We start from the raw sequence: 19,231 nt of genomic DNA, 5'->3' as shown, positions 1-19,231 counted from the left end.
TCATCCTACAAATATACATGACTGATCGCCAAAGAAACAGGAGACTGGATCAGTGAAAAGCCCCTGTATAATCAACTGTTCTATAGCTAGGGTTCATTAGCCAAGCTTTCTGAGATGATAGTTAGAACCTTTTTTCTTTTTAAGGCTTCTTGCTGTTCCTAGAAGAAGATACTCCAGTCTTCAGACTCCTGACATTTTCAATGGCTGTTTCCCAAGCCTGGAATGCTCTCCCTTTTCAATTCTGCCCCCTGGCTTACTGGGTGTCCTTCAAGAACTAGCTAAAATCCCGTCTCCTACAGAAAGCCTTTTCCAATTTCTTTTCTTTCTTTCTTCCTTCCTTTCTTTCTTTTTGTGCTGAGGCAATTGGGGTTAAGTGACTTGCCCAGGGTCACACAGCTAGTAAGTGTCAAGTGTCTGAGTCCGCATTTGAATTCAAGTCCTCCTGAATCCAAAGCTGGTGCTTTATCCACTGCACCACCTAGCTGCCCCTCCAATTTCTCTTAATTCTGCCACTCTCCCCCTGCTGATTATTTCCAATTTATTCTATACATAGCTTTGTTTTACATACTTGTTTACACGCATTCTCCCCCATTAGACTGAATTTCTTGAGAGGAGGGACTACCTTTTACTTTCCTTTGTATCCCCAGTGCTTAGTGAAATGCCTGGCACATAGTGGGCACTTAATACCCATTAATTGACTGACCATTCTCACAACAGCCAGTAGAGGTAGGTAACCGTGATAATAGTAATTGTCCCATTTTACTTATGAGGAGACTGAGGCACAGAGAGATTAAATCATTTGACTGGGACCACACAGTGAGTCAGTAACAGAGCCAGAGTAAAAAGTTTCAACTTTGAAAGACTGTAGTCAGGACCTGGTACCTTGGACAATAAATACTACCATGTCATGTCTTTTTTCAGTTCCTTTCCAGCTTAAGCTGCTTTGATTTTTTTTTTTGCCCCAAAAGGAATCCTTAAGAGATATTATCACTCCAAAAAACAAAAAACAAACCAAAACAAAAAAAACAAAACTGGCTACTTTTAGAAAAGAAAAGAGAAATCCTGAGAATACCCCAGTAACAATATAGTCATTTTATTTGCTATTTGTCTTCTAACCAAGTTTGAGAATGTACCTTTCTAACCAGTTGAAGCCCCTATATCATTGACCTTCCTTTTCAGGGAAGACTAGGAATTCTGATTTCATTCTAAAGCCAAAGGCTCAATTTTCTGTGGATGGTGGGGTGGGCCGGGAGCATCTCCTGAGCATCTCCTGTGTGGGGGTCTAATACCATCCTTTTTGTGTAGGGTTAACATGCCTCTAGCTCTGCCTCACTAAGTTATTTCCCCTAGAGTCAGAATAATGAGATACAGTCAAAAATTTCATTTTGATGCTGGTGCTGGAGGAAAAAAACCACACACATTCCCGTTGTTGCATGTTAGGCTTCCTGGGTTACTGTCAAAGAAATGGCCGATTCATCACTCTGCATGTGAGGCAGCATGGTTAGAGTGTCTCTACAAGAAACTCCATGGGTTGCATGGCAAGGTGCCTAATAATTATGCTATACAGTATTCACAGATCTCCTTTCCAAAGAGCATTTTATCCACCACCCCTATTCATGAGAATCTGGGAAGAGGAAGCAGGTGGTTTGGGACCAGAGTCAGCCTTACGGTACATTGGCTGAGTAGGTATTTGGCTGCTAGAATGAGTAGCAAATTTTGACCTTTTATTAAGGGAAGGTTTTGGCAAAACAGAGGGCACAAAGCACCTGGAGGGGGAGAAAATGATGTGTAGCTGTTTTTCAGTCATGCCTGACTCTTCATGACTCCATTTGGGGTTTTCTTGGCAAAGATACTGGAGTCATTTGCCATTTCCTTCTCCAGCTCTTTTTATAGATGAAGACACTGAGTGACGTGAAATTTAAGTGACTTGCCCAGTGTCACACAGTTTTGTAAGTGTCTGAGATGGGATTCGAACTCAGGAAGATGAGTCCAGGCCAAGCACTCTATACATTGTGCCACCTAGCTGTCCCGAGAGAGTGATAGGGAATGTTATACAGTGGGGCAAAGGACCTCACCTTCCAGCATTAGTCCCAGTTCTCTTGTAAGGCATTTTGCCCAGGGGAACTTTGGGGCTGACAGGCTCAAGCAGGATCTCGGTACACATTTCTAAACTGTTTAGATCAGTTACATTGTAGCCCAGATACCTTTGCCCACATCCTCTATATGTTGGACCCAGTGGTTTTCCAAACATCAGAACAGAAAAGGGGAGGTAAAGCAATATTATAGGTGATGTTTCACCTTGTCCTAGATCAAGCTCTAGGTAGCTCTTGGATATTTTAAAGAGATGTTTAAAAAAAAAAGAAAAGAAAAAACACCGACCAAACTCTATCACCACTGACTAATGTGCTAGAACTACTTTAGGATAACATTATTTACAATGGAATGGGAGCCTTAATATTTCAGACTACTTCAAGCTTCATCCTTTTTCACTAAGCTCTGCTTGATAGGATTAATCAAGTCAATTTCATGGCTGGCTTATTATAAATTCTTGATAAGGTTTTTTTTTATGTACAAAGGATGACATTACATATAGTAACACAATAGGGACTCTGATGAGAGACAATAACTATATTATTCCATCCTGACTTGTAGGAGCCTGGTGCTTTTTTTTCCCCCTGTACTGCAGGAATGGCTCACTATCCTTTCTTTTTAAATGCCCCAGAGACAAAGGTGAGTTTGTGCAGATTTGCCCCTCCTTCTGACATCTATCCTTGGAATCAGTAAACTGGACATTGCTTTGAACTAAAGCAGAGGAGAGAATGAGGAAGTACAGCTCCATCCAACTTGTAAGAGTTTTCATTTTGAGGTGTTGGTTTGGGGAGGTTGGATTCTCCACTCCCTTCCACACCTTCTATACTTGAGTACTGGGGGACGGGGAAGTAAAAATTAGGAGAAGGCAAGTGGCAAAGGACCCTGGAAGAGTGATGAGAAGAAATAGCAAGGGAAGCCTTTCCCAAAGGTCATGTTTTAGGCACTAGTTTCTCTCCAGCCTCCACATAAGCAAGGCAACCTGACACCTTAGGCATTTTCAGCTTCCTATTGGAAACAGACGTAAGTTGTTTTAGGGGGAGAGGTGAATTTAGTACTTCTGAGTGCTAGACAGATTCTTCTTTTCCCTCTCTCCTTTTCTGTTACTAATCCACAAGTCAGTACAAACTCCATTGAATCCTCTATACCTCTCTTCTCCTCCATCTCTGGGAAGTCAGGTACTATGTGCTTCCATTTACTTGAACTTGGGTTAAAGAAAGCTGGGAGAAAGAGGTTTTTGTCTACAAACATCCTCCTATAAATCTAAGCAGGAACCGTTTCCATCCCCTAAAGTACTACTTTGATACTATATCCTGGGTGGAAAAGACTTTCAGGTTTGGAAAACTGTACAATCACAATAGATGTTTTGGCAGGCCTTACCATAATGAAAAGATTTCCAATGCAGGCTCTTCTATAGACCACAGACTGCTTATTGTTTGAGGTCTGGATCAAGGGCAGAAAAGCTCTTCACCAGAAGTTGGCCACCATATAATGTTTTTGTTTTTTTGTCCATAGCAATTCATGAGGACTGTTTCCTAAGGCATGATGGGGTTGTAATCTGCACCTAAACTAATAATATCAAGGATTTCTTTTTTAGTATTGAAGGAACTCTAAGGAGTGGATTTCTACCTCATTTTCCATTCCCTCAAGTCACAGTTTTAAGACTCGATGTGGGAAGTCCCCATGAGTCCTAGTAGGTCCAGTCTGGCCCTTAGCCAGCTCTCACAAGTAATAACAATAGTTTACAAAGCATTTCAATACATTATTATTTCACTTGGTTAAATGCCATCACTATCTCCAAAAGTAGAGAATTATCCCAAGCTCACTGAAGGAATCTAGCTTAACTGCTATCATTGACTGACCCCAGAAACTTAATCTCTTTCAACCGTGGACATCACTGAAAGCATTTTGTTTGGCTTCTTTCTGGCCATAGTTTAGGGAAAGAAGAAAGCCTCTGTGTCCTTACATGCTTCTTTTTGTTTGTTTGAAATTGTTTCAGATGCTTCTGGAGATGAATTAGTCCTTAGAAGTTTGGCCTCATCTTTTTCAAAGGAAGCTACGTGTCTCTCACAGCAATGGTAACTGCTAGCCAAAGCACATGAGAATCTGCCATTCCTTCAGCTTCTGATACCATGGAAAATAATTCTTTGTTCATTTCCACTGGCTCTTTCTGGAAAATCAACTCAGAATTATAATCCTCAGAAGCAATTTGCAAGAAGGGACAACGCAGTCCCTGCTTGAACAATGGGAAAGAGAGAAATGTAGTTAAAAACCCCACATAGGCTGGGGCCAAATTCCCTCTGTCTGGCATTGTCTTCGAGGGTTTGACAGGAAACAGACTTAGAAACTGTCAAGGAAGAACTACATTCTTCAATCTTGGCAACTACTACACTCAAAAGTGAGTCTGGAAGAGGATATTTTCTAGGACAAAGTTCAGTGGTAGGTTAGTCACAACAATCCCATGCAACACCTATCCCACTCTTCCTTTTCATGGAGAAAGCAGGATGAGAGAGCTTCTCAATGGTATTCAAGATCTGGAAGCATGAGATCTGAGGTAGACTTGTTGGATCCACTGAATAAAAGATCAAAACCTGCACAGCATCGACCGGTGGTTAGTAAGAAACCTAATATATAAATAAGAAATCTAGAACCTAAGAAAAACACAGTTGGTTTCGGCTCACAGAACAAAGTAAGAAGAGATTAAGCAGGTAGCAGTTAGCCCTCAACCTCAAAAATAAGAGGCCTGATAAAACATATTCTTCAAGAAAAAGAAAGAAAAATCACTTGTTGCTATCAGGTGAAATTGCTTATTTATGTTGCTTCCCTCATTTCCTTCTTGATACAAAATTGTATGTCTCTTTCGGATAGTAGGATGGGAGCTGGGAAGAAGTGTGGATGATCACAGGTAAACCAGGGAAACTGAAAACAGGATTCTTACCAGGCTTCATTTCTCAGACATACCCATTGTGCCATCTCCTCCTTCCCAAAGGTCCTGGTGTCATGACAAATTTCCTGTTTTGACTGTTGTTTTGGATCCCTTACTGGTCTCCTTGTCCACACAAAGGGCAGATGAAGCATGCTTTCCAAGTTGGTGCTCAACTGTTGCCACCCATACAGGCAAAGGAGAAGACAGTGTGACTCCCATCTGCAGACTTAACTCTGGACACAAGCCTATAGACAGGCTTGTTTGAGTATCTTGAAAAAAAAAATAGCATGCCAATTCATTCGATGTGCTTCTAGATATGTGAGTATGCAGGCAAAGAATGAGAGCTATGCAGCAGTGAGCACAGCTCTAGATCTGGAAAATTCGGCCCATGGAAAGGGCAAGAGTGTTAGATGTAGTGTTGCCCTCCAGAGCTACCAGTACCATCTACTGTTGTCATGAGTCTAATTAAGTCCCGGCTGCCTTGATCAAATTCAACTGTGAACCATGTGGATGGTACTGAGGTCTAACATTTGCCTCTTGTGTGGTGCTTCTGAGAACATTCCATTTGGTCATGATGCCTGAGGTAGGCAGGGCAGAGACCAATGTTCTGAGGGGAAAAAAGTGTCTGATGGGATAGGATGTTTGACTTAGGGCAGGCTCATGGTGGTCTGGGAATCCTGGAGTGAGTCACCTCCTACAGCTACTGAATCCCCAGAGCTAGACCAATATTGGGCTTCTCTGGTGAAGGATATGAGACCGTACTTACCATGGCATCTGACTAACTGTGATGTCTTGACCATGTTCAGCTTTGTGGTACTGGAAGAGAGGTCCAATTCCAGAGTTTCATTTGCAATAACTGGGTAGACTAGGGATCTCAAACACCATAAAGGTCCCAGTTCAGTGGTAAGTACAAGATATTACTGAGCCATTTCCTGTCCTCATCAGTGGACCATGATAACCATGGTCAGACAACCATGATAAAATTCACACTAACCCCCCTCTCCAGACCCCAAGGCAGAACTTTCATTGACTTCATCGGTGTTTTTTTTTTCTCACAGGCTTAGATTCTGAGGCAAATGGGTATTGGGGGTGGGGTGGGTAAGAAATCCTATCACAAAATCCAAATGTTATATGCTTATGACTCTGAGACTGACAGAGCTAGGAAGGGCAACTCCAAAGCCAAAAGAACTCCAGTCACCTCTTTCCCAGGTTCTTTGTAAGTCAACCTTACAAGTAAGGCTCAAACAAAATTTTCCCTGCCCTCTTTCCTCCAAGGAGAAACATGAGTAGTCAGAATAGTTATACCTTTTTTGTTTTTCTTAGCTAGGATAGAGGGCTACTGGTGATCAATCTATTAATAAGAATTCATTAAGCACCCACTATATGCTGGCCCTTGGCAGTTCCAAATGAGGAACAGAAAGATTCCTTGAGAAAGAACATGGAAATCATTTCTGTTTTGACTACTCAGAACTAGGGATGAGGGTTGATTGTTAAATTTGTAGTGAGCATTAGCAAATAAGCAAATGCTAATGCTCTCCCTTTTCAATAATGCTATTTAGTGAGCATTAGCAAATGCTATAAATCAAGGCTTGGTTTATTGTTTCATTGATTGTCTAGACCTAAAGTGATGGAGAAAATGTTAATAATTAAGACTAAACTTAAAAGTGTTTTGTGCATATATTTTTTTCCTCCAGAGAGCTGGTTGTTAGATATTTACCAGCACATCATTAATCATAACTCAGTTTCCAGGAAAGGATATGCCACTTGGGGAATAGGTTGTGATTTTTCAATAGATTTTCAGGAAAACACCAGTGTTTGCATTAAAGCATTTAGGTAGATTTCCTCTGTTGATGTGTGTATTTGTGTGTGTGTGTGTGTGTGTGTGTGTTTTAAGGTAGATCTTAGTCAAGGAGGGAGAAGGGAAATGCAGGAACTATGATACAGATAAGTCAGATATTGCAAGTTCTAGGAAAGTCATTCTGTGAAGTCCAGAATAAATCAATGGAAAAGCTAGAATCCAGGATCCATTTTTGCTCCTCTATGTCCTGGATTAGTTTGTGTCCAGGGCATTATGCTACGCAAACAGTAGGTGCTTAATAAATGTGTTTTTTAAATTGCATTATTAGATTAGACTGATATTAGCAGGTACCAGGTAAATAGACTGTAGCCTCCTGAAGGAAGAAATTGGAGATGTTAGTTTTAGAGAATGATTTTCCTATACCAAGAGGAGACTCTAGCAATCTTGGGACTGCAAAGAGGTAGGGGCATCTAAGAAAAAAAAGGCAAAATGCACAGCATACTCCCTCCAGTAATGGGAATTAAACAGTGGTCATTGCCCTTTCTGGAAGTGTCATTCTCAGAACCAGAAAACCCCACCCCCCCCAAACAAATTCCCATTTAAACATTAGTTACAAGAAACCTATGCATGCCAACTAGACTTGCTATCTTACTCCTCTGTTAAAGTTCTCTTTCTTGTGATTAGGGAAAGGAACTCTGACTTCTGAGGTTCTCTGAACTTAATTGTAAGATATTTCAGTCTCCCATCCCACCCTAAAGAGCTCTACTATGGAAAAGTGAGGCTATGAGGATAAAATGTACAGATCACACACCCACGTCTGCATGTGAAAAGGGACTTGTGATGAAGAGACTCATTCCTGATTCTCCATAGGAAAAGTTTGTGTTTTTTTTTAAACATGGTCTTCAATGGCTACTGTGCTACCCTCCTCATTTGACCATTTTATATTTCTCAGAACAGATTCTGTGCTAAATTTGAAGATAGGGATGGCTGGGCTTCTCTCACGGAGGATCTTCTCATTGAAGATCATCAGCATCTGGGATTTCAGTTGCCAGATAGTTTTTGCTGCCTGGTATTCAATGGTACCTCTAGTCCTGTGTGAAGGGTGACCTGGAGACAGAAGAGATAACTGTGGGTAGAGCTGTTGCCCCCAAAAACATGTTAAAGAAAGTCTAGAAATCACACAGATAGCAGCTATGGTGATTTGTGACATGAGTCTAGAGAGCGTGTTAGTTCCTTCCCTCTGAAATTACCTTCCATTTACCCCACATATAACTTTCCAGACAGTTATTTCCATGTTGTCTTTCTCGTTAGATATTAGACAACACGAGTTCCTTGAAGATAGAAACTATTTTTGTTTTTTTCTGATATCCCCTGCTTCAGTAGACAGTAAGCTCTTAATAAATGCTTGTTGACGAACTAATTGCTGTGCATGCAGACCTAGGTCTGCCCCCTTTCCAAAGACAATTCTGAAGACCTGACAAGAGAGGCACTTCTACTTTAACTGTGGGCAGCATGAAAGAATTTGAGAGGTAGGAGGTACCCCACTGGTCATGTGGACCAACACATACTTGAGAAGAATCCTCATTATAACATACCTGACTAGTGTCCATCCAGCCTCTGCCTGAAGACCTCTAAGGATGGGAAACTCATTGTCTCCTGAAACAGTCTGTTCCACTTTTGGACAACTCTAATTATTAGGAAGCTTTTCCTGATAGTTAACCTAAGTTTGCCTCTTTGCAATGTCCAATCATTGTTCCTGGTCCTGTATTTCAGGGCCAAATAGAACAAGTCTAATTCTTCTTCCATAAAGGCTGCCATTTAGGGCAGTTAGGTAGCTCAGGTGATAGAGCACTGGCCCTGGAGTCAGGAGGACCTGAGTTCAAATTGGGCCTCAGACATTTACTAGCTGTGTGACCCTGGACAAGTCACATAACCCTGATTACCTCAAAAAAAAAAAAAAAGACTGCCCTTGAAGTATTTGAAGACTGCATGTCTCCTTCTCTGCACCCACCTCCAACTCTTCTCTTCTCCAGGGAGGTCAACATGCCCAAGTTCTTCAACTGGTCCTCCTATTAGATGGAGTCTATGGCCCTTCCCTATACTGGTTGCATTCCTCTGGGCACTGTCCAGCTTAACCATGTCAAGCCAACAAACTTAAATTTATTAACCATTTATTAAATATCAGGTACTGTGCTAAGTAGTGAGGAAAACAAGAATGATACTTATTGCACCCAGAATTGAGGCCCATAGAGGGGTGTTGAACACAGCACTCCAGATGAGGCATGACCAGGGAAGAGAGTAGGATAGAGCTAATACCTCTCTTTTTTTGGAAGTTATGACTCTCTTAATGCAGTCCAGGACTGAAGCAAAATTTTTTGGCTGCTGCATCGCAATGCTGACTCTTCTAGAGACTTTGGTCCAATAAAATGCCCATATCCCTTTTAGAGCAATTACTGTTTAACCATGCCTCCCTTATATTGTACATGTGATGTTAATTTTTTTCCATTCAAGTATAAGACTTTACCTTTTTCTCTGCTGAATTTTGTCTTATTAGATTCAATGCAATGCACTAGCCTGACAGGATCCCTTGGGATCCTAACTGTCATTCTGGTTTTTAGCTATTCCATCCAAATTGGTTCCTCTGCAAATTTGATGAGCCTACCACCTATGCCTATATCCAAGTCATTGATAAAAATGTTAACACATGGGGCCAAGAAGAGATCTCCAAGGCACTACAATGGAGAATTGCCACATTGATATTGAACCTTAAAAACTGTTCTTTAATCTGACCATCCAACTAGTTCTGACTCCATCTGATTATAAGGCCATCCATTCCATCTCTCTCTCCAAAAGAATAGCATGGAATGTAGTAGGAGCTAAGATAAAATCCAGATAAAGGTTGGGTCCACACCCACGTGATTTACTTCCCCCTTCTCGGCTTCACTAATCCCTTGGGAAATGCTTCTAACCTTGTACCTGATGTGCCTTGGCCTGCACATGACATCATCATTCAGCTGAAAAAGGTTCTCCTCCTAGTTCATGTGAGATCCATAGGAAAGAGAGTAGGGAAGCAGGGCACTAGGGAAGACCTCCATCTGTTCAAATAGTCTCCTATAATTATTTTCTTCTGTACACCACCCTCAAAGGGCAGGCACATGAAATATCATGTTAGGACATCTGAGGCATGCAATTAAAAGTCAGGTTTCAGGGAGGTCTGCATAACCATGGAGGTAGTGTGTGGTACAGTCTTAACAGGGAAAACACTCACCTTCTCCAGCTTTTCCATCTCAACTTCCAGGAGCACTAGCCTCAATGAGCTAAAACACCCCTGTGTTTCTTTTGATTCCACCTATCCCATGGGCTAACAGCTTTAGAAACAGCTATTTCCTTCCTCTCTAGGGTGAAAAACCAAAAGGTGTGTTGGGCATCATTCCTTCCATTGTCAAGAACCTCCAAGAGGCCAGATTAGTTTCAAAGACCACTATGTGGGCTGGAGCAATGGAGGACTTTATTTACAGTTGGCTCCCTGAGGTAAGTCTTTAGATTAATTTGGGACCTGAGGAATTTACTATACCTGAACATTCCGATTGAGGCTGACAGCTGGCATGAAGACTCCATCCACATGGTCAAAGGCAGTAGGACCCTGCTGTTGCCCATTGATATAGAAGGTCAGAGTATGCTTATTCAGATCCAGAAGTACACCAACAGTAGCTCCTTTAAATACACCACCTTCAGTCCTAGGGGAAACCCAACAAAGCCCACTTACTAATGCTAACCTTACACTGTTGGTAAAATAGGTGATCACAGCATCATAGATTGAAAGCTAGACCTCAAAGTTCATCTACAACTTACTCATTTTACAGATGAGAAACTGAGGCCCAGAGTTAAGTAACATTGAACTGTTTACAAAGCAATATAGGACTGTGCTGGTAAATGTTTTATAATTGGGCTGCGGAAGGTGGGAGAAATGTATGCCCATACCTTCAAGTTTAATCTGTATTATTAACACTTTCTTAAATCTAGACAATCAACAAAACAGCAAATCAAGCTCCAATTTGTAGCATTTACCAATTCCAAGGTGTAAATGCCTACCCTGAAAATTAAACAAACTTTAGCAAATTAGTTAGAGCTGGCTCCAGTAAACCCCCATGAAATTCCATTAGAGATTTAATCCTTTGGATTTATTCAACTGAAATCAATTCAACTAATGTCTAAGTACCTACTATGCATAAAGCATGGTGCTAGGCAATGGGATTAAAAATTTGTGGTGTTTTTTTTTTAAGTCAAGGTCTTTGCTCTTCAGGATTCCAAAATCAGGTGAATAATGAGATGTAGCCACAAATAAACAGAATCTGTTAAAATATAAGTAAGGGAAGGGCAGTGCAGTACAGTAAAAAGTGTCCTGAATTTGGATTCAGAGGGGCACTGCTCTGCCTCTTATTAGCTGTGTGACTTTGAGCTTGTCAATTAATTTCTGCAGACTTCAGTTCGTCAACTGTAAATATCTTCCTGTGATGGGGGTGGCCCAAATAGAATGACCCAATAAATGCAAGGAAGAAGGGATCACTTTTAATTGGGAGAAAGAGGGAATCACAGAAGTCTCAAAAGAGGTAGCACCTGGGGGGCAGCTAGGTGACCCTGGATTCAGGAGGTCCTGAGTTCAAATTTGACCTCAGACACTTGACACTTACTAGCTTTGTGACCTTGGGCAAATCATTTAACCTTTATTGCCCCGCCAAAAAAAAAAAAAGGCACCTAACCTTGGACTTTTAGGGATAAAGATTTCAACCGGTAGCAGTGGGAAGTTGCCTAAAGGCATGGTGTTAGCAAATCTACAGAGGCAGGAGAGTGAGGAGAGTGAACAGATGAGATCAGTGAAGAGCAAACAGGAACTTGGCTGGAGCATAGACTAGGTGAAAGGGAGCAGTATAACATAAGGCTAGAAAGCTAGGTTGGAGCCAAGCCCTTGAGGAACTTGAGAAACAGGCTAAGGAGTTTATATTTCATTTTTAAACACTAATGAATTGCTGAAGGTTTTTTTTTCTTCTTTTGTTTCCCCCTCAGGAGCCTGACTTTATGAGACCTATGACTTAGGACAATTATTTTGGAAACTCTGTGAAGGATGGAGTGGTAAAAGTAAGGACTGGAGTAAGAGAGGCCATTGAAGAAGTCATTACAAATGGTCTAGGAAATAGCATAGTTCAAGTAACAAGGGTCAGAACTAGGGTAATAACAGTATGAGTAGAGAGAAAGGCAAAGGATATGAAAGATTTTGTAGAGCAGAGATGTCAAATTGTGGGAAGTAGATTAAGATGTAGTTGGGAGACATTTAACAAAATAAATTAAAATACAATAGAATATAGATGATGTTAATATGCCCCTCCTAGATCACTGCCTTGTTGGTAGAGGGGCTTATGTAGCTCAATTAAATTATGAAGTATGACATTCAGGGTTTCCAAGATGGACAGGTTATAGCAGAAAGTTCCAACAAACGATGATCCATTGGAGAAGGAAATGGCAAACCGCTCCACTATCTTTGCCAAGAAAATCCCATAGACAATACTAAAATGATAAAACATATGACACCAGAAGATGAGCCCCTCATTTTCGAAGATATCCAGTACATTACTGGGGAAGAGTGGAGGACAACTACAGGTAGCTCCAGAAAGAATGAAGCAACTGGGCTAAAGCCTAAAGGAAGTTCAGCTGGGGATGTGTCTGGTGACAGAGGAAAGTCCAATGTAGTAAAGATAAATAGTACACAGGAACCTGGAATGTAAGAGCTATGAACCAAGGTAAGCTGGATGTGGTCAAACAGGCAATGGAAAAATTAAACATTGGCATCTTGGGTGTCAGTAAACTTAAATGGATGAGAATGGGCGAATTTAATTCATATGATCACTACATATACCACTGTGGGCAAGAATTCTTTAGAACAAATGGAATAGCCAATAGTCAATAAAGGGGTGAGAAAAGCAGTACTGAGATATAATATTAAAAAGGACAGAATGATATCTGTTTGAGTCTAAGGCAAGCAGTACAGTAATACAAGTCTATGCTCCAATCACTGATGCCAAAGAAGTCAAAGTCGATCAAATCTATGAAGTCCGACAACATTTTTTAGAAGTAACACCAAAAAAAGATGTCACACTCATCATTGGGGATTGGAAAACTAAAGTAAGAAATCAAAAGATAATTGGAGGGGCAGCTAGATGGCGCAGTGGATAGAGCACTGGCCTTGGAGTCAGGAGTACCTGAGTTCAAATCCGGCCTCAGACACTTAACACTTACTAGCTGTGTGACCCTGGGCAAGTCACTTAACCCCAATTGCCTCACTAAAAAAAAAAAAAAAAAAAGAGAATTGGAGAGGCAGCTAGGTGGCGCAGTGGATAGAGTATTGGCCCTGGAGTCAGAAGCACCTGAGTTCAAAAGTTCAAATCCAGCCTCAGACACTTAAAACTTACTAGCTGTGTGACCCTGGGCAAGTCACTTAACCCCAATTGCCCCACCAAAAAAAAAAAAAAGATAATTGGAAAAACAGGCAGGTTTGGTCTTGGAGTATAAAATGAAGCAGGGCAGAGAAGAAAAATTTTGTCAAGATAATTCACTGGTCACAGCAAACACTCTTTTTCAACAACACAAAAGGCAACTCTACACATGGAAATCACCAGCTGGTCAATATCGAAATCAGATGGACTATATACTTTGCAGCCAAAAGTGGAGCTCTGTATGAACAGTTTAAAACAAGACCTGGAGTGGACTGTGGCTCAGATTATAAACTTTTTTGGTTTTGTTTGTTTCTTTGTTTGTTTTTATTATAAGCTTCTTATTGTAAAATTCAGACAAATTAAAGAAAGTTGGCAAAGCCATCAAACCACATTGGTATGACCTAAATAACATCCCTTATGAATATGAAGTAGAAGTAATGAATAGATTTAAGGGATTAGATCTGGTAGATAAGATTACCTGAAGAACTATGGACAAAGGTTTGTGATTTGTACAGAAGGCAGCAACAACAACAACAAAAACATTCTGAAGAAAAACAAATCAAGAAAGCAAAATGGTTGTCTGATGAGGTTTTACAAATAGTTGAGGAAAGAAGGAAAGTGAAGGAGAACATATGCCCAACTGAATAGAAGATTCTAGAGAATAGCAAGGAAAGATAAGAAGGTTTTCTTTTCTTTTCTTTGTGGGGCAATGAGGGTTAAGTGACTTGCCCAGGGTCACACAGCTGGTAAGTGTCAAGTGTCTGAGGTCAGATTTGAACTCAGGTCCTCCTGAATCCAGGGTCAGTGCTTTATCCACTGTGCCACCCAGCTGCCCCTAGAAGTTTTTCTTAAATGAGCAGTACATAGAAATAGAAGAAACCAATAGGATGGAAAAGACAAGAGATCTCTTCAAGAAAATTAAAGATATTAAGAGAACATTTCATGAAAAATGGGCATGGTAAGAGATAGAAATGGTAGAGATTTTAGAAAAGTAGAAGAGGTGCCAAGAATACACAGAACTATACAAAAAGATCTTAACATCACCAGTAACCATGATGGTGTGATTATATCCTAGAGAATGAAGTCAAGTGGGCTTTGGGAAGTGTTGCTAAAAATAAGGCTGGTGGAAGTGGCACAATTCCAACTGAGCTATTTAAGGTCCTAAAAGATGATGCTCTTAAAGTGCTGCACTCAATATGCCAGCAAATTTGGAAAACTCAACAGTGTCCACGGGATTGGAATAGATCAGTTTACGTCCCAGTCCTAAGAAGGGCAATGCCAAAGAATGTTCAATTTACCAAACAATTGTGTTCTTTTCACACACTAGTTTAAGACTGTCTAGACTAGGCTTCAGCAATATGTGAACTGAGAATTACCAGAAGAACAGGCTGTTTTTCAAAGAGGCAGAAGCAGTAAAGACTAAATTGCCACATTTGCTGGATTATGTGGAAAGCAAGGGAGTTCCAGAACAACTTCCATTTCTTCGACTACACTAAAGTCTATGACCGTGTGGATCACAACAAAATGTGCCAAGTCTTCAAAGAGATGGGAGTACCAGTTCATCTTACTTGTTCTCCTAAAGAACCTGTATATGGATAAAGAAGCAACATGGAACAACTAATTGGCTTAAGATTGGAAAAGGAGAATGACATTTATTGTCATTTGTTGTTTATTTAACTCCTATGCAGAGTACATCATGCAGAATACCAGGCTACATGAAAAGCCAGAATTACAGTTGCTAGGAGAAATATTAACAATCTAAAAAAATTTATAGACAGCTTCTCAGATAAAGATCTAATATCTTAAACATATAGAAAACTTTGTCAAATTTATAAGAATGCAAGTCATTTCCCAATTGACAAATGCTCAAAGGATATGAACAGGCAGGGTTTTTTTGTTTGTTTGTTTTTGTTTTTGTTTGTGTGGGGCAATGAGGGTTAAGTGACTTGCCCAGGGTCACACAGTTAGTAAGTGTCAAGGGTCTGAGGCTGGATTTGAATTCAGGTCCTCCAGGGCCTGTGCTTTATCCAATGTGCCACCTAACTGTCCCCCAGGCAGTTTTTTGATGAAGAAATCAAAGCTACAAAAAGTCACATGAGGGGGCAGCTAGATGGCGCAGTGGTTAAAGCATTGGCCCTGGATTCAGGAGTACCTGAGTTCAAATCTGACCTCAGACACTTGACACTTACTAGCTGTGTGACTGTGGGCAAGTCACTTAACCCCCATTGCCTAAAGAAAAAAAAAAGTCACATGAAAAATGCTGTAAATCATTATTGATCGGAGATATGCAAATTAAAATAATTTTGAGACATTGTCTCATACCTATCAGATTGTCTAAAATGATAGAAGGGAAAAATGACAAATGTTGGAGATGTGGAAGAATTGGGACATAAATATACTGTTAGTGGAATTGTGAACTGATCGTACCATTCTGGAGAGCAATTTGAAATTACGCACAAAGAATTATAAAACTGTGTATATCTTTTGACCAAGAAGTATCATGTTTGTTTCTCTAGGTGATCAGGGAAAAAGGAAAATAACCTATATGTTCTAAAATTATAACAGCTTTCTTTGTGGTGGCAGAGAACTGAAAATTGAGAGAATTCCCCATCAGTTGGGGAATGGCTAAACAAGTTCTAGTATATGATTGTGATGGGATATTACTATGCTGTGAGAAATGATGAGCAGGTTGATTTTAGAAAAAACATGGAAAGACTTGCATGAAATAATAGTGATATGGGGGCAGCTAGGTGGTGCAGTGGATAGAGCACCGGCCCTGGAGTCAGGAGTACCTGAGTTCAAATCCGGCCTCAGACACTTAACACTTACTAGCTGTGTGACCCTGGGCAAGTCACTTAACCCCAATTGCCTCACTAAAAAAAATAGTGATACAAACCAAGAGAACATTATATAGTGTAACAACAATATTCTTCAAAGAATAACTAAATTATTCTGAATATTAGACATACTGAAATAAATTTAAAAAGACCTATGAAGGCAGATGCTATCACCCCCAGAGAAAGAACTGATAAAATTATGCATTGTATGGTTTTGCATACATATGTGTCAAAGGATGGACTTCTCTAGTGTAGGGTGGGAAGGGAGAGAGGGAGACAGTTTGGAACTTAAAATCTAACAAGAAATAAATAAAATTTAAAAGAAATAACAATCTCAGATGTGCAGATGATACCACTCTGATGGCAGAAAGTGAAGAAGAATTAAGAAGCCTCTTCATGAGGGTAAAAGAGGAGAGTGTAAAAGTTTTCTTGAAGCTTAACATCCAAAAAGCTAAGATCTTGGCAACTGGTTACATCACTTCCTGGCAAAGAGAGGGAGAAGAAATAGAAGAAGTGTCAGATTTTATATTTTTGGGCTCAAAAATCACTGCAGATGGCAACTGCAGCCATGAAATTAAAAGATGATTGCTCCTTGGAAGGAAAACTATGGAAAATCTGGACAGCATGCTAAAAAGCAGAGATATCATCTTGCCAACAAAGGTCCATATAGTCAAAGCTATAGTTTTTCCAGTAGCAATGTATAGCTGTGAGAGACTATAAGGAAAGCTGTGTGCCACAGAATCCATGCTTTTGAATTATGGTGATGGAGAAGACTTTTGAGGGTCCCTTGGACATCAAGGAGATCAAATCAGTCAATACTTAGAGAAGTTAATTCAGACTATTCATTGGAAGGTCAAATACTGATGCTGAAATATAAATATTTTGGCCACATAATGAGAAGACAGGTCTCATTGGAAAAGATTCTGTTGTGGGGAAAGATTGAAGGCAAATGGAAAAGGCAGAGAATGGGATGTTAGATAGTGTCATGGAAGCAACAAACATAAGTTTGGACAGACTTTGGGAGATAGTGAAGGACAGAAGGATTTGGTATGCTGTAATCCATGGGGTCATGCAGAGTCAGACATGACTAAATGACTGAACAACAACAAATGTTAATATAGGATTTTCTAAGTTAGCCCACCAACTCAAGGGATCCTTATGTATGGTTTAGTGGCTCTGTTTCTATTTGTTTGACACCACTGCTATAGAGTTAATAGGACTTAGCAAGTGATTAGGCTTGAGAGGGAGGGAGGAGAGGGAGAGACTAGTCAAAGATAATCCCCAGGTTTTGAGACTGGATGTTTGGGAGAGTGAGGAAGCAATGTAGGGGTGTTAGATGATAAGATAAGTTCAGCTTGGGTCATAAAGAGTCTGAGGTCAGGGCATATAGACACAGATATTTCCTGGACAGCTGTAAATTCAATGTTTATTTAGTGGTTTGGTTGAAGAAGTACAAAACGCTTTTATCAACATTGCTTCACTGCTTCATTGCTTCATAAACACCCTGTAATTTGGTGGTGCAATGGCTATGGAAGAATGCTTAATCAGAGGCAGAGACTCTGAATTCTGTTTGAATCCCCCATCTGCTACTTATTGCATGTGAGTCCTCAAGGAAGCCACAATCTCTCTGGGCCTCAGTTTCCTCAGCCTTAAAATGAGAGGACTTAAACTTGGTGATCTCTGAAGTGCCTTTCAGTTTTAAATCTACGATCCATATTGGCTATAATCCTGGTATTCACAGTAGCTGTTACCTTCCTCTTTCAGATAAGGAAAGTTCAGAGAGGTTATGACTTTCCCAGGGACACTCATGGCAAAACTAAGACCCAAATCTCTAAACCCAGTACTCATTAACATTTAAAAAATTAATTTAATTTTAATTTATGGAATAAAACAAACATTTCTATAACAGCATATTTTTTGAAAAAAGATTGCACATGAAACTGTCAATTTATTACATACAACTTGCTGTTCTATTTAAATATATAATAAATTTATTATGTAAATTTCCCTCCCCCTTTTTTTCTTCCCTGTCCTAGAGATGGCTACCATTAGGCACAAATATGTATCTCTATATATGTAAAATTATTTTATACATACTTCTTTTATCTTTTATATATACTTCTTTATGAATAGAATGATTTTATACATATACACATATATGTATAAAATCTTTAATATATTTTTATGGATAGAATGATTTTATACATATATACATACATACATATATGTATATAATATATGTGTAAAATCATTCTATCCATAAAGAATATATTAAAGATTTTACACAGTATATATGTATAAAATCATTCTATACATACTTCTTTTATCAATTCTTTCTCTGGATGCGGATGGCATCTTCCTTCATATGTCCTTTGTAGTTAATTTGCATTTTAAGAACAACTTTGAGTCAATAAATCATTTTGACAATCATAAATACCCGGTATTCATTTTCCTACAGAATGTTGTCTCTCACAAATAAATTCCTTTTAAAATGTAAATACCCCTGGCAAGGTGAACACAGTAAATTGTTGGCCTATCCCCTCGTGGGACTCACCTTATTTGGACACTTTCTTCCTCTTAATTAGCCAGGAGACACAGGTGAGGAGGGAGAGACAAAGTGTTTTTGTGTGCTGTTCCTAACATCAGGGAGGACATTACCACTGGATCAGAGTATGTAGGGGAGAGTGAGGAGTAAGAACTTCCTATGTGCCTGTAACATAGTAGGTGCTTAATAAATGCTTTCCCCCCCCCCCATTCACTCATCTAGGCCCTGTCTCCTTTCCTTTGAGAGAAATTGCCATTTCCCCCATGGCAACCACATTCCCAGCCAAAGCTGCCACAGTTCCTTCTTCAACCCATAACTATTTTTGCCTGAGGACCTAGGCTCTTTCCTCCCCAGTCTTGAGTTTAAACTCTAGACAGGGTACCCTTTTTGGAGTAGCCAATGGTTATGTTTTATGCATTGACTAACTTTTTCCATTAGTAGCTCATTAGGATGTGAGCTCCTAAGGGCAGGGTCTGTTGTTACCTTTTAAAAAATATTCGTAGGGGCAGCTAGGTGGCACAGTGGATAGAGCACTGGCCCTGGAGTCAG

At 40.0% G+C, this 19,231-nt stretch overlaps 1 protein-coding gene across 2 annotated transcripts in view; it reads right to left on the bottom strand.

Annotated features, from left to right (window-relative positions):
- Positions 1–419: 419 nt before the first annotated feature.
- The window catches only part of TRIM67 (tripartite motif containing 67), a 79,773-nt gene continuing 60,961 nt past the window's right edge, over positions 420–19,231 (bottom strand). For both annotated transcript variants that reach the window (XM_043962462.1, XM_043962464.1), the window contains exons 9-10: positions 10,387–10,549; positions 420–7,919 (exon numbers count right to left, since the gene is read on the bottom strand). In XM_043962462.1, the coding sequence (XP_043818397.1) occupies positions 7,854–7,919; positions 10,387–10,549 (229 nt within the window). In that variant the 3' untranslated portion in view covers positions 420–7,853. The remainder of the gene's footprint in view (positions 7,920–10,386; positions 10,550–19,231) is intronic.

Source organism: Dromiciops gliroides, chromosome 4 (assembly GCF_019393635.1).
Source record: "Dromiciops gliroides isolate mDroGli1 chromosome 4, mDroGli1.pri, whole genome shotgun sequence".
Lineage (NCBI taxonomy): Eukaryota > Metazoa > Chordata > Mammalia > Microbiotheria > Microbiotheriidae > Dromiciops > Dromiciops gliroides.
The sequence above is the reverse complement of the archived record's forward strand: the minus strand, read 5'-3'. Positions and strand labels throughout refer to the sequence as shown.